The sequence below is a fragment of the Lissotriton helveticus genome, chromosome 8 (assembly GCF_964261635.1).
Source record: "Lissotriton helveticus chromosome 8, aLisHel1.1, whole genome shotgun sequence".
Taxonomy (NCBI): domain Eukaryota; kingdom Metazoa; phylum Chordata; class Amphibia; order Caudata; family Salamandridae; genus Lissotriton; species Lissotriton helveticus.
Genome location: NC_136069.1, coordinates 71,401,879 through 71,428,104, shown reverse-complemented (window position 1 = coordinate 71,428,104; position 26,226 = coordinate 71,401,879). Strand labels below are relative to the sequence as shown.

The 26,226-nt window shown below is 45.8% G+C and overlaps 1 protein-coding gene across 2 annotated transcripts in view; it reads right to left on the bottom strand.

Annotated features, from left to right (window-relative positions):
* GSK3B (glycogen synthase kinase 3 beta) overlaps positions 1 to 26,226 on the bottom strand; it is a 601,292-nt gene that overhangs the window by 88,409 nt on the left and 486,657 nt on the right. For both annotated transcript variants that reach the window (XM_078656649.1, XM_078656648.1), the window contains exon 8: positions 1,572 to 1,667. In XM_078656649.1, the coding sequence (XP_078512775.1) occupies positions 1,572 to 1,667 (96 nt within the window). The remainder of the gene's footprint in view (positions 1 to 1,571; positions 1,668 to 26,226) is intronic.

Genomic DNA, 26,226 nt, shown 5'->3' with positions numbered 1-26,226 from the left:
ACCAGGTCAAGCCAGTATCTGGGGAGAGGTCTAGTCCAGATCTACATATCAGTTGTCCTCCTCCTCTAACTGGTATCCATCCGCAGACCCCTCCCATTCATCTCCCAATCCAGATAGAATGGGCAATCCTAAATACAGAGTTGCACATGTAACAACTATTCCTAAATTCAATACATTGATCAAATAAAAATAAAAAAATCTGAGGTTTCTTTCATTCCCACTTTTCATTCATTAGATTGTACTACATAAATTGATGAATAGTCGGTATAGAATGAAAATTTATATGCTGCAGTTCAGTTCTGGGTAACGGGCATTGCATGTTTTTAGAGAACCAAACACTATATATATATCTCTGCAATAAGAAGGGATTGACTGATGTAACAGTGCAACACTTTTGTAAATTACCCTTAGAGAAAATTACAGCTAAAAACGTCACTTTTTTCTATTACCTTCTAGTTTATTTTCATAATTCTTTTATGTCAATGATTAGTTTGGAGAACTATAAGCTATCTATACAATGACTGCCTGCCGAATTCCGAATGTTGTCTACTTTTCAGAAAAGTGTAGATTTCCGGGTATACAGACTGGTTTCACATCTGCTTCCACCACCAACTTCAAGTAGATCGAAACCACAGAATAAGAATAAGGGGCTACAACTTTGAAAAATGCTATTTTTTCTAACCACTCTGCTTGTTCCTGAAAGCTGGTAAGATAATGATGTTAGCACAGCACACCTTCTGTGATGTCTTTTTAAGCAAAAAAAAGTGTGCTCTTTTTGGCACAGCATTTCCCCCAGCCATTTTTCAAAAGAGAAAAAAGAAATCCCAAAATATTGTTATATTTTGGTTATTTTCTCAGTTCTGGGGGCATAAATAAATCCAAGATAGCTTTAGAATCCCTAATATCCGTTAAAAAATGCTGCAAATCTAGTCTGGAAACTTTTGTCGACAAAATTTATGAAGGTTTAAGTATGAAATGCCTCGAGCATCAAAAAATAGAACTCCGCACTCAAGTGGAAAAGCCTATTTAACCAATAAAAAAGAAAAAAAGAATTTATTCTCCAACAACAAAATGATGCAGTAATAAGGCCGCTGTAATTCAGGCGTCGCAGCACACCCGGGTGCACTCGGCACCCTTAGTGGGAACCCGATGATGAAGCCTGCCACCCCCACTAGATTGGTGGGTGAGGGTTCTTTTAAAAAAAACAATTGGTTTCTCCTACACAAACCAGTAATCGAATGGTGTTAAAATATGGTTTGTATGAGCCTGTTCTCTTTGATTGAGGTATTGTTGGATACCTGCACCCATTTCTTGTTTCCTCAATGAAGTCTAAGACTATTAGCGTCTGTTATTCATCGAGCTATGACATTTCTCTCCAGGTCCGTTCTTGCTTACATATACGCCAATTTCAAGCACACTACTTACATGCATACATCTCCGAATGTGTTGTTTACATTGTTAGTCACTATCTAACTGATGTATAACACATCTATATAGATTAAAAGACCGCCCGTCTACTGACTGTTACGCCCTGGTTTGCAGCACACTCTGAACTGTATGCACGCACTTACCTTAGTCCAGGGATGTGCCTTGATTTGAGGGAATTTGAATTCAGTGTAGTTTGGGTTCATTTCTCTTATTTGCTCCCTTGTTGGTGTTCCCAAGACCTAGTGGAAGAATACATCTCCCATTAGCAAACACAGAGGAAGATAGCAACTTACAGTTTGCATTAGTTTCCTTATGTGACAGGTTACCCTCTTAACTGATGGCATTCTTTTAGCTATCACAGGTAAAACATCAATATCTTTCAGGGGAAATAAAAATACAATGTAAAGTTATTTTCTTAACAAGAAAAACACCCGAGCATTGAGATTTGGAGTTGACCAGTATATAAAGAAAAAACAAAACACGTAGTGTGCATGGATAGCTAACGTTCAATGAGAGTAGATGCCTTGCGTAGAAACCAAAAATGAACACTAACTTTGGTGGCTAGGCACCCAGGATTGTCGTTAGGTAAAAGGATGCTGTGTGTGAGCTAAAAGAGGGCCACCATCCAATACCAGAGGACAAACAAGATGCACTGGTTAGAACTTGCTTAAACGCCAGTAGAGCATTCATAATGGGAAATCAAGCGAAATCAATCTCATGCGAATGGATCTCGGCCTTTATTTACCACAGGCTTATTCAGCCGTGAGTACATGCTAATGTGAGGCAGAAAGCTTTCTTGGCCTATGCACATGGCAGCTGCCTTTTCAGCAGGACAAAACCCGTACAGTTCAATCATGAGAATAACTACCTCACCAGCAGCTCATCTTCAAAAACTGCTTTTTTGGGGGGCTTTCTGGGACAATCGCAGAAAATTGCATTATCAAACCTTTGGCCACACACATCACTGGTTAACCCACTGTGATCAGAGGAAAAATCTCGTCAGCCGAATGACTAGGAAATGTGGAAATGTCTTTCAGAATACCTTGATAAAAAAAAAAACTTCCCACCAAAATATTTTGGCACAAGAAATATACAAATATTATGGATTTTAAACATAGTCTGATAACTTAAGCACAGTTCTGTAACGTTTCTGTCAGGTAGATAAAATGTCTGCAGAGGCAATCATGAGCAGACAGAGCCAGCACTGTACTGAGCTAACAGCACTCCAGTACAAGAGTCGTCCTATCAATGTTGTGGTTTACAGAATTTGACCACCACCGCCATTTCAGAAGGTCACTCACATCGACCAAGCGCTTGCCCCATTCACCGGAGCATCTCCTTCCTTATCTGGACCGCAAATTTCTCAATTCCTTGACTGCAACCACCTACTCCGGTCAGCATGACCTCGCCCTAGGGTGCTGGCATTATTCTTTTTAGCACCACTCCTGACTAACGCGGATCAATCCCTTGACTACAACAACCTTGCCAAGACCGCATCCAGGACACTCCTCCCATCACTTATGAGCCATGGCCTTTGCAGACCACAACGCAGCTAATTTTCCTTGACTGATACAGGTCCTTGACTAACAGGCCCCAGTCTCATGAACATTCTGTCTTGTCCTGAAGATGATCCCAGTATTGTGATAAAGGGATCGAAACGTCGACTTCACGCACTCTGACACAACCTTATACTCCTCATTACTATGTGCTAGGGTGTCGCAGTGCATTTTTGTTGGCCTGATTGTTTTTGGCCACTCTACTCCTAATGCTCGAGTTCTCTCTTCTTAATGTTGTATATGTTCTTGTATGTTCTGTTAATTTCTTACATTAAACTATCATGTCCAGTAAAGATCAATATAGACACCACTGTACCTCTATATGAATTTTTTCTACAAATTGATTCTTTGTTGGGGACCATTGTTCCTGTAAAATATTACATCTACAGAGGCAGCATTTTCTTCAGCAAATTGGGAACGGGTGGGACGGGGCCAGCAAGCAACCAAGTGTGGGACGGGGCCAGCGAGCAACAACTCGGGGGCGGGTTTTACGTGGCAAGCAAGGAAACACGGGGTAACGTGGAAAGCAAGGAAATGCAGGGTAACGTGGCAAGCAAACAAACATGGGGTTACGTGGCAAGCAAGCAAACACTGATGAACGGGTCAAGAAAGCAAACACGCGGTAACGGGCAAGAAAAACATGGGAAGGGGGTGGTTAGGACAGGGCAAGCAACCAAAAACGGGGGAGGGGCGGTTGGGACGGGCAAGCAAGCAACAACTACGATGGAGGGGGCGCAAGTGGGACGGGGCCAGCAAGCAACAAGCATTTGCAATGCAATGGTCTCGGCATCATTAAAGGTAGAGCAATTGGCATTGCTCATGACATTTCTTTTTTTTTCTTTAAATCATAAATAAATGGCATTGTCATTTACATTGCCAATACACAGCACTCTGCACTAAACAGCACACACCACTCTGCACCTGCACTCACTGCTCTGCACACTCACTCTGCACACTCACTACTCTGCACTCACTACTCTGCACTCTGCACTCACTACTCTGCACTCTGCACTCACTACTCTGCACTCTGCACTCACTACTCTGCACTCTGCACTCACTACTCTGCACTCTGCACTCACTACTCTGCACTCTGCACTCACTACTCTGCACTCTGCACTCACTACTCTGCACTCTGCACTCACTACTCTGCACTCACTACTCTGCACTCACTACTCTGCACTCACTACTCTGCACTCACTACTCTGCACTCACTACTCTGCACTCACTACTCTGCACTCACTACTCTGCACTCACTACTCTGCACTCACTACTCTGCACTCACTACTCTGCACTCACTACTCTGCACTCACTACAGCTTCCTTCCACAGCTAGAACTAGTGCATAATGTCAAAACAGAGAAAACAAGGAAACACACTGAAGCTGTCTGTACCACGCAAAGTTCAAATTTCGAGCAGCATGTGTTAAATCACGCTTTAGACTACTTCTCTACTCAAAAGTAGTACATTTCCTTCAAAAAGATAAAAATATGACATGCAAACAGTAATGCCGAAACAAACTGTTCAGCATGGGTTCTGATTTACATGAAAACATTAATTTCACTTAAAATAATAATAGTTTTTAGCTAAATTAAATTTACATTTGCATTTAGGGCATATTCACATATTTTTAGTAAATTTAAATGAATTTATTTTCTCATGTACGTTATCATAACCAATGCTATACTATAGTGTACTACGAGATTATTTTGGATTGGTATTATTAGTTGGCTTTAATAGTACAGTACTTAACAAGAGAAACAGTATTTTGGAGTAAAAAAATAAATCAAACATTGCAGTATTTTAATAATGGGATCTCATTAGGAAATAGTTTGGGAAGTGGAATGATAAACTAATTGTAATCCAAAAAGTAACAGTAACACTAAAAGAAATCACTCACAATGTTTCTTCACTTTACTTTTGCATTAGTGTTCACTTAGCACCTAATATTTTTTGACAAAACAGAAAATTTAAAATATTCACAATAGACTACCTCTGTCCTTTTCCTCATCTTCAAGTTGCCCACCCCTCTCAACTCCTCTTTTTTAATACTGTTGAATAATGGAAACCGAAAGCAAAGAGTTATTACTGCAATAACCCAAAGACTACACCAAGAATAACTATAATTAAATTAACTATTATCAAAAGTAAGATGTATTTTAAAGTAAATGGGAACTAAAGATGTGCAAAAGAAAATCACGAACTGATAAAGTTGTAACATCTGAACATCTGTGAGAGGAAGAGTAAATGACCAGATTTCATTTAGGGATCTTACACAATTAAAGATATACAGGAGCAAATGTGTTCAGTTGCAAAGATGCTAATACAATATATTTATCTACAATAAAATCAGGCTCTACTAAAAACCTCCCTTTCCCTACCATCACCTAGATGAAATCTTTACCACGTGCCCCATGAGCTTGGACAGACCACGAACATAGAATTTACACAAGAATTGAAAAGAAAACACATAAAAAGATGCTTAACTAGAAAATCTTTCTACAGCATAATACAGTTTAAAGTCCAGGGAACGTAAATAATGTAGGTTGCGCAGAAACTCTAATGGGGATGACAACCATAGACTCCATATGCCTTTTTACAATAATGTATCGAATTATCAAACATATTTCATTACCGAAAACAAATGCTGGAGATCTGTTTCAGAGAAATTAAGAACACTCTCAGAGCATCAAAAGCTAAGACACTTGGACTTTGAAAGAAATGTCAGTGGCAGATGGACACGCTTTCATTTAGCAGCCAAATATACAATAACTCTTACTGCCCCCGGAATTCCGCCGCGGCCGCACCGGAAGTCAGGCAAGGTCGCCTGTGACGGGGGCGGAGCCGCGTCCGGACCGGAAGAGGAGGCAGGCGGAGGAAATGCGTGGAGCGGCCCGGGGCTCCTGCGAGCGTGGAGAGCCCCGGGGCCGACAACAGGACGTTGCACGCGCGTTGCGGGGCTCCCTTGACCAAGAGGGAGTCCCGGGATAGGAGCCGCAGCGTCAACTCTCCCTGCCGGTGCGGAGAGCGGAGTCCCCCAGATTACCACAGTAAGTTAAAGGGGAGAGGGGGGGCCGGTGCGCGCGCGTGTGTGTGTGTGTGTGTGTGTGTATATGAGTGGGGGGGTTCTGTATGTATGTGCGTGCGTGAGCGCTTCTGTTTCTATGTATGCGTGTGTTGTGTGGGAGCCTCGCGCAGCGCTCGTACTAATGCGCGTGCCAGTTTAGATTCGCCTGCGCGCGGCCAGGAGTGTCTCCTGGGAAGCACGCTCGGTGACATAAGATCTCGGCGGAGATGCGCTTCCGCGCGTCTTTAGCCGAGACCTAAAAATGCAGGGAAAGGGGCTTGTGGGACAGGGCAGCAGGCAACAATGCGGGATGGGGGATAGGGATGTGGGGGCGGGTTTTATGTGGCAGGCAAGCAAACATGGGGGAGGGGCGGGTAGGACAGGGCAAGCAACAACGGGGGGGAGGGTGGAACAGGGCAAGCAAGCAAAAACAGGGGAGGGGGCAGGTGGGACGGGGAAAGCAAGCAATGCCGCTGGGAGCGGGCGGGATGGGGCAAGCAAGCACCACGGAGGGGGCGGGTGGGATGGGGCATGCTGGCAACATTGTCGACAATGGAGGGGACGCGGGTGGGATGGGGCCAGCAAGCAACAATGCGGGAAGGGGGGGGGGCAGCAAGCAACAAAGCGGGTGGGGCGTGTTACAGGGCCATCAACCAATGCTGGTGGGGGGGGCCTGGTTCAGCAAACAACAACACTGGAGGGGCCATCGGTGTGACGTGCCAGCAAGCAACTATGCCGGGTGGGACAGGGCCAGCAAGCAACACCGGGGGAGAGGAGGGGGCCAGGAGGGACAGGGCCTGCAAGCAACAACACAGGGGACAGGGCCTGCAAGCAACAACACAGGAGACGGGGCCAGCAAGCCACAACGCAGCGGGAGACGGGGCCAGCAAGCCACAACGCAGTGGGAGACGGGGCCAGCAAGCCACAACGCAGCGGGAGACGGGGCCAGCAAGCCACAACGCAGCGGGAGACGGGGCCAGCAAGCCACAACGCAGCGGGAGACGGGGCCAGCAAGCCACAACGCAGCGGGAGACGGGGCCAGCAAGCCACAACGCAGCGGGAGACGGGGCCAGCAAGCCACAACGCAGCAGGAGACGGGGCTAGCAAGCCACAACGCAGCGGGAGACGGGGCCAGCAAGCCACAATGCAGCGGGGGACGGGGCCAGCAAGCCACAACGCAGCGGGAGACGGGGCCAGCAAGCCACAACGCAGCGGGAGACGGGGCCAGCAAGCCACAACGCAGCGGGAGACGGGGCCAGCAAGCCACAACGCAGCGGGAGACGGGGCCAGCAAGCAACAACGCAGGAGACCGGGCCAGCAAGCAACAACGCGGGAGACCGGGCCAGCAAGCAACAACGCGGGAGACCGGGCCAGCAAGCAACAACGCGGGAGACCGGGCCAGCAAGCAACAACGCGGGAGACTGGGCCAGCAAGTAACAACGCGGGAGACCGGGCCAGCAAGCAACAACATGGGAGACCGGGCCAGCAAGCAACAACATGGGAGACCGGGCCAGCAAGCAACAACGCGGCAAACCGGGCCAGCAAGCAACAATGCGGGAGACCGGGCCAGCAAGCAACAACGCGAGAGACCGGGCCAACAAGCAAAACATGGGAGACGGGGACAGAAAGCAACAACGCGGGACACGGGGCCAGCAATAAGCAACGCAGGATACAGGGGCCAGCAATAAGCAACACGGGATACGGGGCCAGCAATAAGCAACGCAGGATACAGGGTCATCAATAAGCAACGCAGGATACGGGCCAGCAAAAGCAACGCAGGATACGGGGCCAGCAAAAGCAACGCGGGATACGGGGCTTGCAAGCAATAAGGCGGGGTGGTAAGAGGGAAGGTGTGACGGGCCAGCATGCAATAACGAGGGAGGGGGTGGGAGGAGTGGGCCAGCAAGCAACAATGCTTTGGACGGGGCAAGCAAGCAAACACATGGGGCAAGTAAATATTGTGGAGGGGGTGGATGGGACCGGGCAAGCAAGCAAACACTGGGGAGGGTGGGGTCCGTGGGACGGGGCAAGCATGAGAACAGCCCAGCTCGAACTGCGAAGCCAGGTCTTGCCTGGACCGGAAACAGCAGTACAAAAGGGGGTGGTGATGGACGGAGCATCTGAATCAATCAAACACTCACACCCAGTCAAAAGATCTGGGTTTAATCCATCACCGTTCTTTAGCCCACTCTGCCACCCCAGTTCAGACATGGCTATATGCAAATCAGTCTGACCCTGTGCCTCATGGGAACAGTCCAGCCCGAACTGCCAAGCCATGTCTTCCCTGGACCGGAAGCAAGCTTCCGAGGACCGGTTTCTGGCATTCCAGCCGTCTTCAGCCTGGCTTGCTTGAATCCAGTGGCAAAGTGAGCAAGGGACTCACGTCTGAGCATACCCTGCCACACTTATGGCGGCCAAAAGCGGTACAAAAGGGGGTGGTGATGGACGGAGCATCTGAATCAATCAAACACTCACACTTGCTATCCTGGCTGGAGAGGGATAAGCTAGTGTTAGTTGGGTGTTTATTGTAGCGCCGAGATACTGTTGTATGTTTGAGGGTTGCAGATGCGATTTGGTGTGATTTACTGTGAATCCCAAGTCGTGAAGCAGTTGAATAGTAGCGCGAGTGTGTTGTACACACTGGCTGTATGAGCTGGCTTTTATGAGCCTGTCGTCTAGATATGGGAAGACATGAATATGTTGTCTTCTTAAGTGTGCTGCTACTACTGCTAGGCATTTGGTAAACACCCTTGGCACTGTTGTGACTCCGAATGGGAGCACTTTGAACTGGTAGTGCTGCCCGTCTAGCACAAATCTGAGATATTTTCTGTGCGCTGTGTGGATGGGAATATGGAAGTAGGCGTCCTTGAGATCTAGGGTGACCAGGAAGTCGTTTAGTACCAGAAGTGGAAGGACTTGTTGGAGTGTGACAATGTGAAAATGGTCCGACTGTATGTAAATGTTTGGAGGCCTGAGGTCTAGGATGGGTCTTAAAGAGCCGTCATTCTTTGGTATTAGGAAATATAGTGAGTATACTCCTTTGTTTTTCTGATGCTCTGCAACTATTTCTATTGCATTTTTCTGTAAGAGGGATATTACCTCCTGTCTGAGTAGTGTCAAATGTTCTTGTGACATTGGACGTTGCTTGGGTGGTATGTTTGGGGGAGGGGGGGTGGATGTTAGACAGTAACCTGGCTGAATTATTTGGAGCACCCACCTGTCTGATGTGATGTTTTCCCAAGCTGGCAGGTATTGTTGAAGTCTTCCCCCGACAGGAGTGGAATGGGACGGAGGAAGGGGAAGGGAGTCATTGGGCAGGGGTAGAGGCAGAGCGAGAGTTGTTATTTTTACCTCTGCCTTTGTTATTGTTACCCCTGTAACCACCCCTTTGGTAGCCCTTGCTGTAAGTGGACTGTGTAGGGGCTTTGTACGAGGTTGAAGCTGTGTCTGAAGACTGCAGAGCTCCCATAGATTTGGCGGTATCTGTATCCTTTTTCATTTTTTCAAGTGATACATCTACGTAAGGTCCGAATAGGTGTTGCTCATCAAAGGGTTGATTAAGAATGGCACTTTGTACGTCAGGTTTGAACCCTGATATGCGTAGCCATGCATTTCTACGTAATAGGAGGCCGGTGTTAACTGCCCTAGAGGCAGTATCTGCTGCATCCAGTGTACACCGAATAGAGGTGTTTGTGATGTTTTTCCCCTCTTGGATGAGTTCATTTGTTCTATCTTTGTACTTATCAGGGAGGTGCCTCATTAATGATTCTAATTATTCATAATCTGGCTAATAATGCCTGTGTATTGGCGATACGCCACATGTTTGCTGCTTGAGACGCTGTTCTTTTCCCTGATGCGTCAAGTAGCTTAGACTTTTTATCTGGTGGTGGAGCTTCACCTGATGTTTGTGAGTTTGCTCTCTTGCGTGCATTGGAAACTACAAGTGAGTCTAGTGGTACAGGACCTTTAATATATGTTGGGTCTGAGGGAGCAGCTTTATATTTTTTTCTCTATGCGAGGGTTAATGACCAGAGTTCTGACTGGGTCGTTGAAGACTTCAGGAGCATGCTTAATCACTCCTTTAAGCATTGGTAAGAGGATCTTTGTGCACTATCAAAGGTATCCATTAATAAGTCTTCATCTACAGGGTCTGTATGCATGTCTACCCCATGATATTGTGTAGCCCTGTGAATTAATTGATTAAAAACCATAGTGTCTTCTGGTGGGGAAGGCCTTGAGGGGTATATGTCCTCCTGAGGGACATTTGTGACATCTGGGTTGTTCTAATCGTCCCACGGGTCGGGTGATCCTGTAGGAGTAGCTGGATCAGGCATGTTACTCCCCATGTCATCACAGCTATCATCCCTGTTGTCATTGTCTGGTATGATTGAGGATGCTGGGGAATGTGGTGGTATGGGAGGATGTGGTGATGGTACAGGTGAAAGAGAAGGCAGTCTTAAGGGAGAGGTAAGCCATGCCCTTCTTCTTTGAATGCGGAGCTTGAGCTAGTGTGTCCAGTGGTCGCTTTTTTGAAGCCAAAATCAGCTGTCCATTTATTGGATCTTTAGCTAGAGTCTTTTGAGCAGGGTCTGGATAAGGCAAGTCCTCTGGAGGAGGCCGATCTTTTGGTGCGGAGGAAGGTTTTGGCATCGAAGCGGTTTATTTGGCTTTTTGGCAATGTCTTTAACCTGAGAAGCAGGAGTTTTTTTCGGCTCCGAAACTTTTTTCGGTTCCGATGTTTTTTTCGGTTCCGGTATGTTTTTTGGATCCAATGGTTTTTTCGGTTCCGGTGTTTTTTTCGAATCCGAAGCGAGTTTGCTTGGTTCTGACCTGAGTTTCGGTGCCTAAGGAGTAGTGGTATGTTTCGGCGCCGATGGTTTGGATGTCGGCGTGGCCGGTGAAGTTGTCTTTTTCGGTGCCGGTAAGTGTGCGCCGGCACCGTGCGAAGGCCGACTCGAGCCCGAGTCGCCTGAAGGCTTCATTAGCTTCTTAGTCGGGCCCGAAGGTGCAGCAATAGAAGCAGCGTGTCGGTGTCCCTTCTTTGGGTGTGTCGAGGAAGGGTCGGGGGTCTTACTTAAGACCCGCTGTGCTGGAGTGATGTCCTCGACATCGGAGTCTTCTGCCTCAGAATTGCTGTTGACGTCGTGTTGTTCTGGAACGTTGACGCCTTCCTCGAAGATGTCGTCCGGGATGGAAGCTGAAGATAGAGTCATTGTTCGCCTCGCTCTTCGGTCCCGGATAGTCTTCTTGGAGCGGAAAGAGGCACAAGCGGAACAGTCTCTGGCCTCGTGCTCCTGGGAGAGGCAAAGGTTACACACTTCATGAAGGTCGGTGTGGGGAAACTTCGACCCACATTGAGGACACTTTTTAAATGGCGTCCTTTCTATGAGCTGGAGTGGAGGCATAGTTAGGCCCGAAGGTCGTTGACGACGACCGGATTCAAAGTTTTCGGTGCTGAAGAGTCGCGTCGACTGGAAAAGCGTTCGAAACTTAATTTCTGTAAGTTGGTGAGGATTGCGCGCCGAAGGAAATCGGTTCCAACACGGAGCGCTGGAAACACATCCGAGTCCGGTGGCGGAAAAAAAACAATCTGGGGATGGAGCCGATGCCCATGCTCAGTATCATCCAAAGGAGGAGTCACCTATCCTGTGACTTCCAAAGACTTTCCCACAACAAAACAGACTGCAAACATTCGGGCCCAACACTAGGTGGCCATCTATGCATAGTGTGTAATCTGCAGCTCATATGCCTCGAACAGAATGTTACCTACCCTGCAAGCATCTATTCATAGCCTGTATATCTTTAGATCCAGATGCTCTGCATTCAGGTGCTTCTGCCACCTAGTGCTGGGCTAGGATGCTGCAAGTTGTATTTGTTCTAAGAAATCTTTTCTGTCAAGGGTACCCTGTAACTCTTCTCTTAGCTGGCAATGTGCATGTGGACAGACTCCATTATTAGATTAACTTTCTCCGCCATCTGGTTTGGATGCGCATCGACTGTGTTCCTGGACTCAAAATAGGACACATTTGTTGCTTCGGGCCTGCATGGTAAAGCTTTGATTCCCACAATCGTCAGAAACACTTCATCGGCTAGAACAGAGCAAGCAAAATGTCCATCCCTTCCGACTTCTAAATCCAAGCAGTAATACTTTTCAAAGCTATAACGGGTTCCTCCGGTTGCAGCCTTACAAAGTTTAACCACTGGGACTCCCCTTGTGAGAGCGAAGGTTGATTATTTTGCCCTGATTGAACTGGCTGGTATGTCTTATTTTTGTACTTAGTTCACAAGAAACTCCCACTTGATAAGGTCCTCTTCTGCACTGCTTTACGAATCCCATTGCATGCGTACCCTATGAATAGCAGGCCATCAATACGAAAGTACTTAGTGCAGCCAATATATACACTGACCGTCCCTTTTAGGTTCAATTCTGCAACCTCTCCTCCTCCTTGGTGGTTTTGGTGGGGATAAAAGGACGGGAGGCCAATGGATTGACTCAGAAGGGAAAGAAGAGCTTTCAAGGGATTTGACAGGTTAGAGGCACACCAAGTAACACATCTGCTCCACCTTCTAGAATACATGAGCTTGGTGGAATCATAGCACACACACACACACACAATATAACGTCTACTACAACTCGGAGCTGAAACGAGCTTAGATGTCCCTGTTAGTCGCCAGGTATGATTTGGAGAGGAGCTAGGTCTGGAAGGAAAGGAAGAGTGGGTGGACACAGGGAGAGGTGCAGGAGGTCTGCATACCTCCTCAATCTCAGTCAATCTAGGGCGATGAAGACTTCTTAGGCCCAGTCTTGACAAACCTTCCTCAGAAACCGAAGAGGATACACCGAATGAAGTGGGAAACCCCACTGCAACCGGAATGCACCCCTGAAGGCTCCCTGGAGGACACAGAACGTGGGAAATGCCTGGTGCAGCAAATGGTGAAGAGATTTACCAGAGAGGCGCCCCACCAGGTGAACATGAATAGACCTCTTCTGGATGGAGGCGCCACTCGTGGTAGGCATGGTGACGTTGGTCCGGATGGTAAGAAAGCCCACCGATGATTGGCTACGAGCCAGAATCCATGCTGGTGCTCTCAAACCCAGAGCCGCGGTGCTTCTGCACTCCGCTACCCCTGCTTATTGAAGTACCACATTGCAGTTGTGTTCTCAGGCAAGATCTGGATGGATTACCTGGGAAAAGAGGGCAAGAATCCCTTGAGTGTCAACCGAATCGCACTCAGTTCGAGTAGGTTTATGTACAGAAACTGTTCTTAAGATTAAAGGCCTCTGATTGCCAGTTCCTCCTGGTGAGCCACACATCCCAGCCTAGAATGGAGGCAACCCATGCAGGCACACTGTAACCATTGTCTGCAGAGACACCACTGCAGAGTCCTCATGAGCCAGTGTGCATATGTGAAAAGGAGGATCCAGCAGATCTAGCAGGAATAAGACCATCAGGACTGGAACCCAAACCCTACTCCAAAACACTGGAATCATAACCTAAATGTCCCAGAACCTCTGAGAAGGAGGAATGATTCGGAGTGATGTATCCAGCACTGCCCCTTGGACCTGAAGGCTTTGAGAAGTCTCCAAATGAGATTTGGGCACACTGATAGAAAAGCCCAGCTGAAACCGCAGGGATGCTGATGACTGCAAACGACGTGACAACACCCATGATGACCTGGCTTTAAGCAGCCAGACGTCCAGGTATGGGAATACCAGGATTGCTGACTGCCAGCCATCACCGTTCTTTAGCCCACTCTGCCGTCTTCAGCCCGGCTTGCTTGAATCCAGTGGCAAAGTGAGCAAGGGACTCACGTCTGAGCATACCCTGATTTGCATATAGACATGTCTGAACTGGGGTGGCAGAGTGGGCTAAAGAACGGTGATGGATCAAACCCAGATCTTTTGACTGGGTGTGAGTGTTTGATTGATTCAGATGCTCCGTCCATCACCACCCCCTTTTGTACCGCTTTGGCCGCCATAAGTGTGGCAGGGTATGCTCAGACGTGAGTCCCTTGCTCACTTTGCCACTGGATTCAAGCAAGCTGGGCTGAAGACGGCTGTAATGCCAGAAACCGGTCCTCGGAAGCTTGTATCCGGTCCAGGGAAGGCATGGCTTGGCAGTTCGGGCTGGACTGTTCCCATGAGGCACAGGGTCAGACTGATTTGCACTGGGGTGGCAGAGTGGACTAAAGAACGGTGATGGATCAAACCCAGATCTTTTGACTGGGTGCAAGTGTTTGATTGATTCAGATGCTCCGTCCATCACCACCCCCTTTTGTACCACTACTAACTTTCAGGGCCTGAAAATCTGTGTCCATGACCAGAGTGTAGGAAAGTGCTCCTTTTTGCATGGTTACCCACCAATTTTTGGCTGACTTGATGCACTTTTTACTTTGTGTGCCCTGGGTCCCTGCCTTCAGGTTCCCAGGCCCTATGCTCCTTCTCAAAACTGTACCTTTGTACCCACAATTGGCACAACTCTGGCCACACGTAAGCCCCTTGTAAAAGGTACCATGGGTACCAAGGGCACTGTGCCAGGGAAAGACTAAGAGCTGCCGCACCTATTGTGCCATCCTCAGAGGCCCTGTAACTTAACACTCTCATGCTGCCATTGCAGACAGTGTGTTTTGGTGCAAAGAAAAGTGAAGAGTCGACATGGCACACATCGCTGTGTGCTATGCCTACAACCCCCTGCGGAGTCCTAGGTAAGCCACCCCTCTAGCAGGGTGCACTAGCCCTTAGGTGAGGGTACAGGGGCATGAGCCCTGTTCCCCTACAGTGCCTAAACCCATTCTTCGACATTGTATGTGTTGTAAACCCATAAAGAGTATATGGTCTGTGAGATGGTCATTACGAACTCCACATCTCCATAATGGTGTCACTAAAACCTGGGAAGTTAGGTAGCAAACTTAACACATTAAATCCACACTACAATGCATTCAAAGGGCATCTTAGAGATGCCCCCTGGAAAATGACCAGCCCTGGTGTGGTTCCTGAATGGTTGCCTGCCATTTGCCACCACCAGACCGGTTTCTGGACCCCTGGGTAGAGTACCTCCACTCTCTGGGTCCAGAAACAAAGCCCATCATGGGCAGAGGTGTCATGCCTCCTCCCTCAGGATGGGATGGGTCCACGAGGGGAAGGTTCAAAGGCCTGCCACCTTTGTAAGCGGTCCCTGCATTTTACTGCCTCCAGCAACTGGATCTCACCGGCTCTGCCCCCCACTATGGGCAGGAGAATTAGCATAAAAACCAAGCTAGAGGGAGAGGTTTGCCCACCTTTGCCAACCCCACCCCCTCAGGTGGGGGTGGCGAGGTGAAGCACACATCTCAGTTCCCTCCATCTTGAAGATGAGGGTCCCCTGCCAATTTGGGAGAGGCTTATGATGGGAGGGTGGCATAATAGGGGGGGGATGTACCCACCCCAAGGAAGGGACCCATAGGTCTCGACCTGCACACTCCTTTAACGCTACTAAATTTAGGATTATGGGGCAACCCTGAACCTTGCCTCTTCAGATTCTAGGAAGAAATAAGGACCGAAGAGCCGCCCTGACCCAGGAAGAAGAGGACACCAACTTCTTTGGCCACTGCCCTATCAGCCTGCCACATGTCAGACCTGCCTACAGTGAAGAATCTGATGTGTCCAGCAGCCCCCAGAGCACAGAGGACCTACCCTGCAACCATATTACAGACTGTCTCCTGTGAGCACCAGATTTGCTTAAGCAAAGACTCACCCACAGAATCCGGATGACAGCGGTTCCGGGATTCTGCACCACTCTGCACCCAATTCCCACAGCCCGAGTTAGAGTAGCCCCACACTCCCTCAAGCCTCAAGACAACACCTGCAGCCTCAACCTGAAGGCCACTCCCTTCCTCCAACAGGAGCAGGTAAGAACACCAGACGCCAGAAGACACCCCTGCACACAATGTCCCATGGCCTTGGGTGGCCCAAAGGTGTCCAGGCATCCCCCAAGAACCCAACTTACCTCTCCAGCTGGTGGTCACTTTCAGGAAGTCTCCATGTCCGAGCCAGCAGCCTCTCTGCCAAACCGGAGGTCTCCATTTGAAACCACAGGGTCCCCGATGTCCTTTTGTCAGCCTGCACCTGGCCGCCCGTGCTGCTGGTGGTGCAGCTCCTGTGCCAATTGTTGGGCCCTGCAGTGCTGACCGTAACCCTAGAAGTTTTGCTCCCACACCAGAATGGCCTGCTCGTAAGCCCCCTTAGCCCAATTGGCTAACATTGGGCCGCTGCACTCTGCACCCAGCCGCCCGGTGCCGCTGCAACTTGAGTGCCTACCTAGACCATGGGGAATCTTGGTCCTAACTCCCAAAACTTCCACTTGAAAGACGTTTACTTACCTGTGAAAAAGATAACCATTTTTCTCCCATTGGAACCCATGTTATGAGTGCAGATTCACACACTATGAAAAGATCGCCATCTGGTGTTGGGCCCGGATATTTGCAGTTTATTGTCTTGGAACAAGTCTTTGGAAGTCACGAGATTGGTGACTCCTCCTTTGGACAATAGTGTGCATGGGCATCAACTCCATCTTCAGATTGTTTTTCCGCCAAGAAGGGAAATGGTGGAGTTTTTTGAGAACAGAAAGAGATGTCCATGTATGTTGTATCTAATTAAGATAATACTGGAACAGAATAAGGTAGCCGGGGAGGTGGGTGGGTGTGTGTGAATCTGCAGCTCTACATGCCAAGTACAGATGCATATTGGTAAGTAACATTTTCGGTTCAAGGCATACGAGCTGCAGATCCCACCAAATGCATAGATTGCATAGCAGTACTGTCCCTTTAGTGGTGACCACCAGTATCAGTTGCAGTAGTCTTAAATAGTGTTTTGAGTACAGCTTGGCCCACACTAGCTTTTTGTTTTGCTTGCACATCTAAATAATAGTGTTTTGTGAATGTGTGCGGTGTAGACCATGTAGCTGCTTTGCAGATATCATCTAAGGGAATGTTTCCTAGAAAAGCCATGGAAGCCCCTATTTTGCGAGTGGAATGAACTTTAGGGGGAATAGAAAGTGTGCGTTTTGCTTTGTGATAGCAAATCTGTATACATTTGATGATGCACCTTGCAATTCCAGACTCTGGTATGGGATTGCCTTTATGTGGTGGTGAGAAGGAAACAAAGTTGTTTTGTGAAAAGGTTTTGTTCTATCAATGTAGTAGAGAAGTGCTCTTTTTAAGTCTAGTGTATGAAGAGGTCTTTCTGCAACTGTTTGTGGTTGCGAGAAGAATACCGGCAACTCCACAGACTGGTTGAGAAGGAAAGGTGTAATAACTTTTGGAAGGAACTTGGGATTTGTTCTGAAAACCACTTTGTTATGATGAAGTTGTTAAATGGTTCTTGAATAGTTAGTGTCTGTAGCTCGCTGACTCTTCTGAGAGATGTGATAGTGACAAGGAAAGCGACTTTCCATGTAAGAAATTGTAGCTCATATTTATGCAGAGGTTCAAATGGAGGGCCCATTAATCTAGTGAGGACAACTTTTAGATTACACACTGGAGAGGGTGGTACGCTGGGAGGAATTATTCTTTTGAGGCCTACCATAAATGCTTTATTGGCAAGTACCCTCAATAATGATAGATGTCTATTTTACAGATAGGCTGCTATGGCAGCAAGATTGAATTTGATTGATGTGCATGCTAGATTAAATCTTTGAAGATGTAGTAGGTAACATATGATGTGTGGAATAGACGCATCTAGAGGATGGATTGTGTTATTGGTACAGTATATTACAAATCTTTTCCACTTGGCTGCATAGCAGGCTCTAGTGGTGGGACGTCTAGCTTCTTTGATAACATTCATACAATCAGGTGGAAGATTGAGATAAACAAATTCTAGGACTTCAGGAGCCAGATTGCCAGGTTGAGCTGTGCTGGATCTGGGTGTCTGATCTCTACATGGTTGCGAGTTGTGGGAAGAGATGCAGTTTTTGGTGTGGGACTACTGATAGTTCCAGAAAGGTTGTGTACCAGGGTTGTCTGGCCCATGTTAGAGCAACTAGGATCAGTGTTAGTGACTGTCATTGCAGCTTCCGTACTACTAGTGGAATGAGTGGAAGAGGCGAAAAAGCGTTTGCAAATCTGCCTGACCAATTCATCCATATCGCATTGCCTTTGGACAATAGGTTTGGATATCTGGTGGCGAAGCTTGGGTATTTTGCATTTAAACGTGTGGCGAAGAGATCTATCTCTGGATGTCCCAACATTTGGAAAAACAGTTGGAGGAGTTGTGGGTGAAGCTCCCACTCGTGAATCTGTAGTGTCTGACGACTTAATAGATCTGCCATCTGATTCTGTATTCCTGGAAGATGTTGGGCTAAAAGGAATAGGTTTTGAGGAATTGCCCATCTCCATATGCTCTGTGCTAGTTGAGAGAGCAGCAGAGAGTGCGTCCCCCCTTGTTTTTGTAGCTAATACATCGCTCTTTTATTGTCAGTTCGGACTAAAACAGCTTTGTTTGATACGTGTTTCTGGAATGCTTTTAATGCCAGAAATATAGCTAGTAAATGCAAATGATTGATGTGGAGTAGCTTTTGCTGTGGTGTCCAGCTGCCTTGTATGGTGTGATGTAGTAGATGAGCTCCCCAGCCAGTGAACAATGTGTCTGCTGTTAACATGATTTGTGGAACTGGCTCTAGGAACGGTCGCCCTTTGGAAAGGTTTTGGGTGTTACACCGCTGCAGAGAGCGATGTGTGCGGCCGTCCACCAATACCAGATCTGTTAACTGACCTTGAGCTTGGTTCCACTGACGTGCTAAGCATTCCTGTAAGGAGTGCATCTGGAGTCTTGCGTGAGGTACTATGAATATGCAAGAGGCCATCATCCCTATAAGTTGCATAAACACTCGAGCTGGCATTGAGTGTTGCGGTTGGAATTTTGTTATAAGGGCCTGTATAGTTGCTCTCCTGGCTGGATTGAGATATGCAAGGCATTTTGAGCTGAGGTGTCTATTGTGGCACCTAGATATTGTTGGATGTTGGATGGTTGGAGTTGAGACTTTGGGAGATTTATTGTAAACCCTAAGTCGTAAAGTAGTTGGATTGTGATGTGTGTGTGATTTACACACTGGGTATGTGACCTGGCTTTTAGGAGCCAGTCGTCCAAGAATGGGAAGACATGAATGTGTTGTCTTCTTAAGTGGGCTGCTACCACTACCAGACATTTTGTGAATACTCTGGGTGCTGTGGTAATTCCGAATGGGAGAACTTGGGAGAACTTTGAATTGATCATGCTGACCGTCCACTACAAACAAGGGATATTTCCTGTGAGCAGACTGAATGGGAATGAGTAAGTAGGCGTCCTTGAGATCTAAAATGGCAAGGAAATTGCCTTCTTTTAGTAGAGCAAGGACCTGTTGAAGAGTGACCATGTGAAAATGGTCTGATTGTATGTATATGTTTAATGGTCTGATGTCTAAGATGGGCCTCAGGGTTCCATCCTTCTTTGGGATCAGAAAGTACAGGGAATAAACTCCTGTGTTTTGATGGTGAAGGGGAACTGGTTCTATTGCATGTTTGTGCAGTAGGGAAAGAGTCTCTTGTTTTAGACGTGTTAAATGTTCTGTTGACATTGGACGCTGTTGGGGTGGTATGTAGGGGGAGTGGCAGTGAGCTCCAGGCAATAACCGGATTGGATGATTTGTCTCACCCACCTGTCCGTCGTGGTATTGTTCCAGACAGGTAGGAACTGGGTTAATCTTCCCCCGACTGGAGTATGATAGCCTGGGGGGAGTGGCGGGAAGCCATTGTTTAGAGTGGTGGCAGTACGAGTATTGGTAGTTTTGCCTCTACCTTTGCTGTTATTGCCCCTGTAGCCTCCTCTGTGGTAGAGGAAGTTTGAGGGGGACTTTTATATGAAGTGGAGGCGTTATCTGTGTTGAAGCCTCTAGAGGACAGCTCCACTGTCCTGCTTCATTTAATTTTTAGCATAGAAAGTAGGTAAGGATAAGTTACTCACTCCTAGTCCTCTTCCAGGGGTATACTCCTCAAAGTCATAAGCACTGAATAGTCCCGCCCATGTGTGGGGACCCCGGAGCGCGTGCACACACACATGTATATATACCACGTGACTCCTCCTTGAATCTCTCGGCGTCTCAGGCCCAGCACGGCCTCGTACACACGCCAGCAAACAAAGGGAGACGGACCACAATATTTCAGCATCGGCAGATTTATTAGATGCACAGAGCAGCTACGCGTTTCTGGCAAGTTATGCCCTTGATCACGCCGCAACATGGATGCATGAACCAATGCTATTTTTAAATGCAGATCCACAAGGAAACACCCCTCACAGTGACGTAATGTGTCATGTGACATAATTTTTAGTGAAAAGAGAAAACATACTGCCGTTATTCATTCCTTGGATCACAACTTAACTTCAGAATATATTACTGGATAAATCCAGAATTAATGGTCACAAACTGTAATGCGGACACTTACAACTTAATTCAAAATATAAGTGTCATTTAAGACCTAATTCTAACTGTATAAATACAGAATTAATATAAAGCATATTTTGTAATAAACCTATACAGTGTGATAAACGAAGTACGTGTATGATCATTAATCAGTGGCAGATAGTAAAGTGCTAAGTGAGAGTGAATAGTAAAGTGCAAATAGCAAACAAAGAAAATACATGGAAACGAGAAAGGCTAATATAAGTGCAATATCATGAAGAGTGTGCAGCGGCCAATATATGATGTCTACATTGAAATTCCTACAGATCACTCAAAGTAATATGATAAACATGATTTCTATGGACTTAATTGGTCATTCCACCATAAATAGTATAAAATAGTATATCAAAGAGTGTAAAACCCTGATAAAAATATCTAATACTCCATTTCATTATCTATATACACATATATATACAACTATACATACGTATATACACACAATACAAGAAGTTTTATCAAAGATCTAATATCACAAATTTAAAACACTGCCCTAAACCTAGTAGAAAATTAGAAAAGTAGAAAAATAGAAAAGTAGAAAAATAGAAAATTAGAAAAATAACAATGAAACAGAAAGATCCATATATGTACAGACCGGAAGATTTCATATATTCCAATCCGTACATAATTCCATATACAACAACAATCAAATTGCAGACAGAACTATTTTATGTATATATATAAATATATACAAATGTACAAGTTCAATAAATAGTCACAAAATTTTATGGAAAATAAACACATGGATAATACAAAAGTGGTACAAAAATATTATTGTATATAAGAACAATGTGTACTCAGGCTGCTGTTATGTCCATTCTCAACCTCGAAATAGGGAACCTAACTAAGAGGGAGTAAGTGTAATGGACCAGACCTAAGCAACCATCAAGGGCCATAGTTGTGTGAGGATAGATATTATAAGAAATTATGCATCTCATCAATATTATTCAATCCATTGGGCCAACGGGTATCAAGTTCCAAAATCATCCTGGTTTCCAACTGCCTTAATAAAGCCTCTCTATCCCCGCCTCTTTTTAGTGGTGGTATCGCTCCAATCACAAAATACTTCAAACAAGCAAGGTCTGTATTGTGAGCTCGTTCGAAATGACGAGCTACGGGGTAGGCCGGGTCATTATGAAGTATGGCGCGCAGATGTTGTAGGATCCTGACGTGTACCTGGAGCTTGGTACTACCCACATATCTCAACCCGCAGGTACACGTCAGGACATACACGGCAAAGTCCGTCTTACAATTGAAATTGCCGGAAATGGTTTTAGGTTCGGCATCAAAAGGAGTTACATAATGCAGAGTGTGTACTCCGAACCTACATGCGCGGCAGCTGGAACATTTAAAGAAACCCTTTAAAGGTTTTAACCAAGGAGTTTTAGATTTTAATTCAGGGGCTGCTTTATCTAAAGCTGAGCTCATGCTTCTAGCCCGTCTAAAAGTGATGGTAGGATTAACAGGCAGCCTGGTGTTCAAAATGTGATCACCGAGAACAATGGGCCAATTTTTCTTCAATATGGCCGTTAATTTTCTGTCCTCGCTACTAAATGCAGTAATCATTCTGGGGTAGTCTTCATGAGTTTGTGAGATCCTTCCCTGATCGAGTTCTAACTCCCCCTCAGGAAAAAGACTCTGTCTAGATCTAATTTTGGATCTCTCAACTGCCGTGTTTAAAATAGTGTCAGAATACCCTCTGGCTCGTAAACGTGCTAACAGTTCTGATAAGCAACGCTCATAATCAATAGGAGAACTGCAAATTCTTTTAAGTCTTAGAATCTCACCGTACGGAATTCCCATGATGGTATGTTTGGGGTGCATGCTTGTGGCGTGAAGGGTCATGTTTCCTGCGGTGGATTTCCTATGTAATGTAGTATTAAGTTTGCAGTTAGCTACATAAACCTCTACATCCAAGAACTGCATCTTATGTTGATCAATATGAGCTGTAAAATTCAAATTCATAGAATTGTTGTTCATACTTTCAATGAATAGCAATGCCTCATCCTTAGACCCCTTCCACACCATAAATATGTCGTCTATATACCTAAGATAACATACAACATGATTGCTTATCTCGGTGGAGTGTAATACGGTGAGGACCTGCTCCTCCCACCAGCCTACGTGCAAGCACGCATAGCTGGGGGAGAAACAGGCCCCCATCGCCACACCCCTAAGTTGTCTATAGAGGTCTTTGCCAAAGGTAAAGAAATTATTGTACAGACACCATTTGATGAGTCCCACAATTACTTTGCTGTGCTCATAAAATGCTATAGGTTTCTTGTCCAAATAATATTGGATAGCATTGAGACCTTGTATGTGGTCAATACTGGTATACAGCCCTTCAACATCCAGTGAAATTAACCACATACTATCGTCCCATTCAATGTTGGCAATTTTGAGCAAAAAAATCACTGGTGTCTCGTACATAGCTCGAAAGGCCTTTTACGATGTCCTGAAGAAAAAAGTCAATGTACTGGCCGACTTTCTCGCCAACACTTTTAATAGCGCTGACAATAGGCCTACCTGGCACAGGAACCACTCCCTTATGCACCTTAGGAATCAGGTAAAGTGAAGGCATAATAGGAAAGTCCGTGTGCATAAACTTATATTCCTCAGAAGAAATGAGTCCCTCTCTTTTCCATTGGGCCAACATTTGTTGCAGTTCAGTTTTGGCATTAGAATATTCCTTGTTGTTGGTAATTTTGTAGCAAAGGGGGTCATTAAGTCATTATATATATATATATATATATATATATATTTCACCAACCATTCTCCCGTCAGGAAAATACGTAAACGACACACCAGGAGTTGCTGTGCACGAAAATTTATTTGGCAGCAAAACAAACAACGCGTTTCACCTCACGGCTTGCTCACGTTTGTTGTGAACTCAAAAAGTTTTTGAGTTCACAACAAACGTGAGCAAGCCGTGAGGTGAAACGCGTTGTTTGTTTTGCTGCCAAATAAATTTTCGTGCACAGCAACTCCTGGTGTGTCGTTTACGTATTTTCCTGACGGGAGAATGGTTGGTGAATTATATTGGGCTTCCGGGACCCTGAAAACGACCCACTCGTGAGCAGGTACTGGCTTTCTACCGGGACTCCGTGTTATGATATATATATATATATATAGCCACAAACATGTACGTAGTACCTTCAAACATATATATGTGCATGTATATACATAAACTAAGATGCCAAAATTACATCTACGCGTTTAAAATAAAAATACCCTTATATAGCATTTCTGTAAAGAAGAACATGCACTCCTCTAGTTTACTAACAGCCTTTTATTTTCAAAGAAAAAGGCAAATAATAGCAGGCAATTAGCCCTTAGGCTGAATAGATAGAAACAAGTTTAAGTTGGTTCTGCTCTTTATGGTGCAGAGATTTGGGGATTTGATTAGCTCAACAACCTCTGCAGATCCGAGCACAAATTCCTTAGACTTGTGATGCTGCCTAAAAATGTCCCTCTCACCCCCTTAATGCTTGATATGGGCAGGCGGTCAATTAGTGATATAGCCAGACTACGCCCATAACTATTCTGGGCCCGCATTAGACAGACTTCAGAGCTTCTCTCTTATGCCGAAGACCTCGCTGAAGTTGTCGTTTGGATACTGGCGGAAAGATAGGCTGGATTTCTAACGTTAAAATCTGTTCTTAGCCATCGGCCTCCTAGCTTATTGGATTAGCCAGGAACCCCTGAGGAGAGACGTCCTCAAAAGGCTCTACTGGGAATGGGTATACCATTAGGAGAGTAGCAACTCTAATGTGCGCAAATTAACAAGTTTCTCATGCACAAACAAAACAGATACCTCAAATCTTTTTTTGATATTACTCCGGTCCAGAGGGATAGGAAGTTGTAAATACACTTCAGGTATGGAACTCTCCCTGTTCACGAGGTGAGTGTCAAGTGGCACTCGTGCAACGAAACCTCAAAAGGCTTCCCATGCTGCAATGCCCAGATAGAAAGTGTCGCACACCTATTGTTTGCCTGCCCGGCATACAAAAACAGGATAAGTGGATAAGATCGATCTGTGAGCAATGAGGCACACAGGACTACCGGGTAGCCCTGCGCATCCTCAGGTCCGATCCCAGACCTCTTTTTGCTTGTTGCGTAGCAAAATTTCTTGGTCAGGCATGGTTCACCAGGTGGAAGGTCCTTTCAAGAGTCGCACACCCTCAACCGGACTGAGGTTGTAACACACATGTGCGACGACCTTGAGTCTGCTTGACCAATTAAATTAAATCAAATTAAATAATCTTCTCGCATGCACAATCACTTTATTAGTTATTTCTCTATTATCCTATGGCAAATGTATAATGTCCCAGTCAAATACAAGCCATCCATTACATTTTGATGGTCTGGCAATAAGATGAAATGTCATTCGTCTGTTACTGTATATTTTTATTTGTTGTATTAACTGCTTGCTTTTATCTGACAAACCTATTTCTTAACAAATTGATTACAACAATTGTTTTATTATGTCTAGGATCAAACAGACCATCATGATGCATTGTTCGCTTAAATGATGTTTATGGTATTGTGTGATTGTTCTTTTAAACTTCTTTTTAAAAAATACATTTATTCCGATAGCTTTTATGACACTATCTGTCGAATAAAGCTTTCCAACAACAACTTTAAATAACTGGTGCCGTGCATTTAAAACCTCCAAGACCTCCCTGCTCCCATCAAGCACCACAGGGTGAAAGTTAGGTCAGGCCTTTTTTCGGTGTACTAACATGTAGGAATCATGAAGCAAGACAGAAATGCTGCCATACAATAGGTATTCGTCCGGGAGGTGGGCTGCTAGCTTATGACTTATCAGTGCACCCCTGGAAGAGAACTGGGATTACAGGTAAGTAACTTATCCTTCTCTTCCAGGGGATACTCATAAATTCAAGCACTGAATGGACTAGCACGCCCATACCCACTATCCTGCGGACGAATATCAGTACAGTCACAGCAAAACATACCCAGGGCAAATCATCCAAAAAGGTTCCTTAAAGAGGTTTGCCCAAAGTGAGCATCCGCCCGAAGAGTCTAAGTCTATACAATAATAGCGAGTAAATGTATGCACTGATCGCCATGTGTCAGCTTTACAAATCTCTGCAATGGGTAAATTTTTAAAGAGAGCTGTGTAGAGGCCTTTCCCTTGGTAGAATGAGCGTTTGGTTTGCCGGTGAGAAGTTTGTTGGCTAACTGGTAAGACAATGCGATACATGAGGCTATTCACCTAGAGATGGACTGTTTGGAAGTTGCACAACCAGTATTTATGGAACCATAGTTTACAAACAGGCTGTCTGGTTTTCGAAATGCCCTGGTCTTGTCCAGGTAGAACTTGAGAACCCTCTTAAGGTCTAGTGAATGTAAAGCCCTTTCCGGAGGATTTGAAGGGTTAGGGAAAAAAGTAGGAAGAGTGATTGTTTGGTTGATAAGAAAATCCGAGGCCATATTCAGTAGATATCTAGGATGAGTTCTAAGGACCACCCTGTATGCATGGAAAATGATATAAGGTTCTTTACAGCACAAATATTGTATCTCACTCACCCTGCGCGCAGAGGTGATGGCCACTAAAAAAGGGACTGCAGAGAAGCTTCATAAATAGGTTAAAATGGGGACTCCATCAACATAGCAAGAACAATGTTAAGTTCCCAGGGAGGGGACAGGAATCAGATTGGTGGGTAGACTTTAACCCCTTAAGGAAGTCT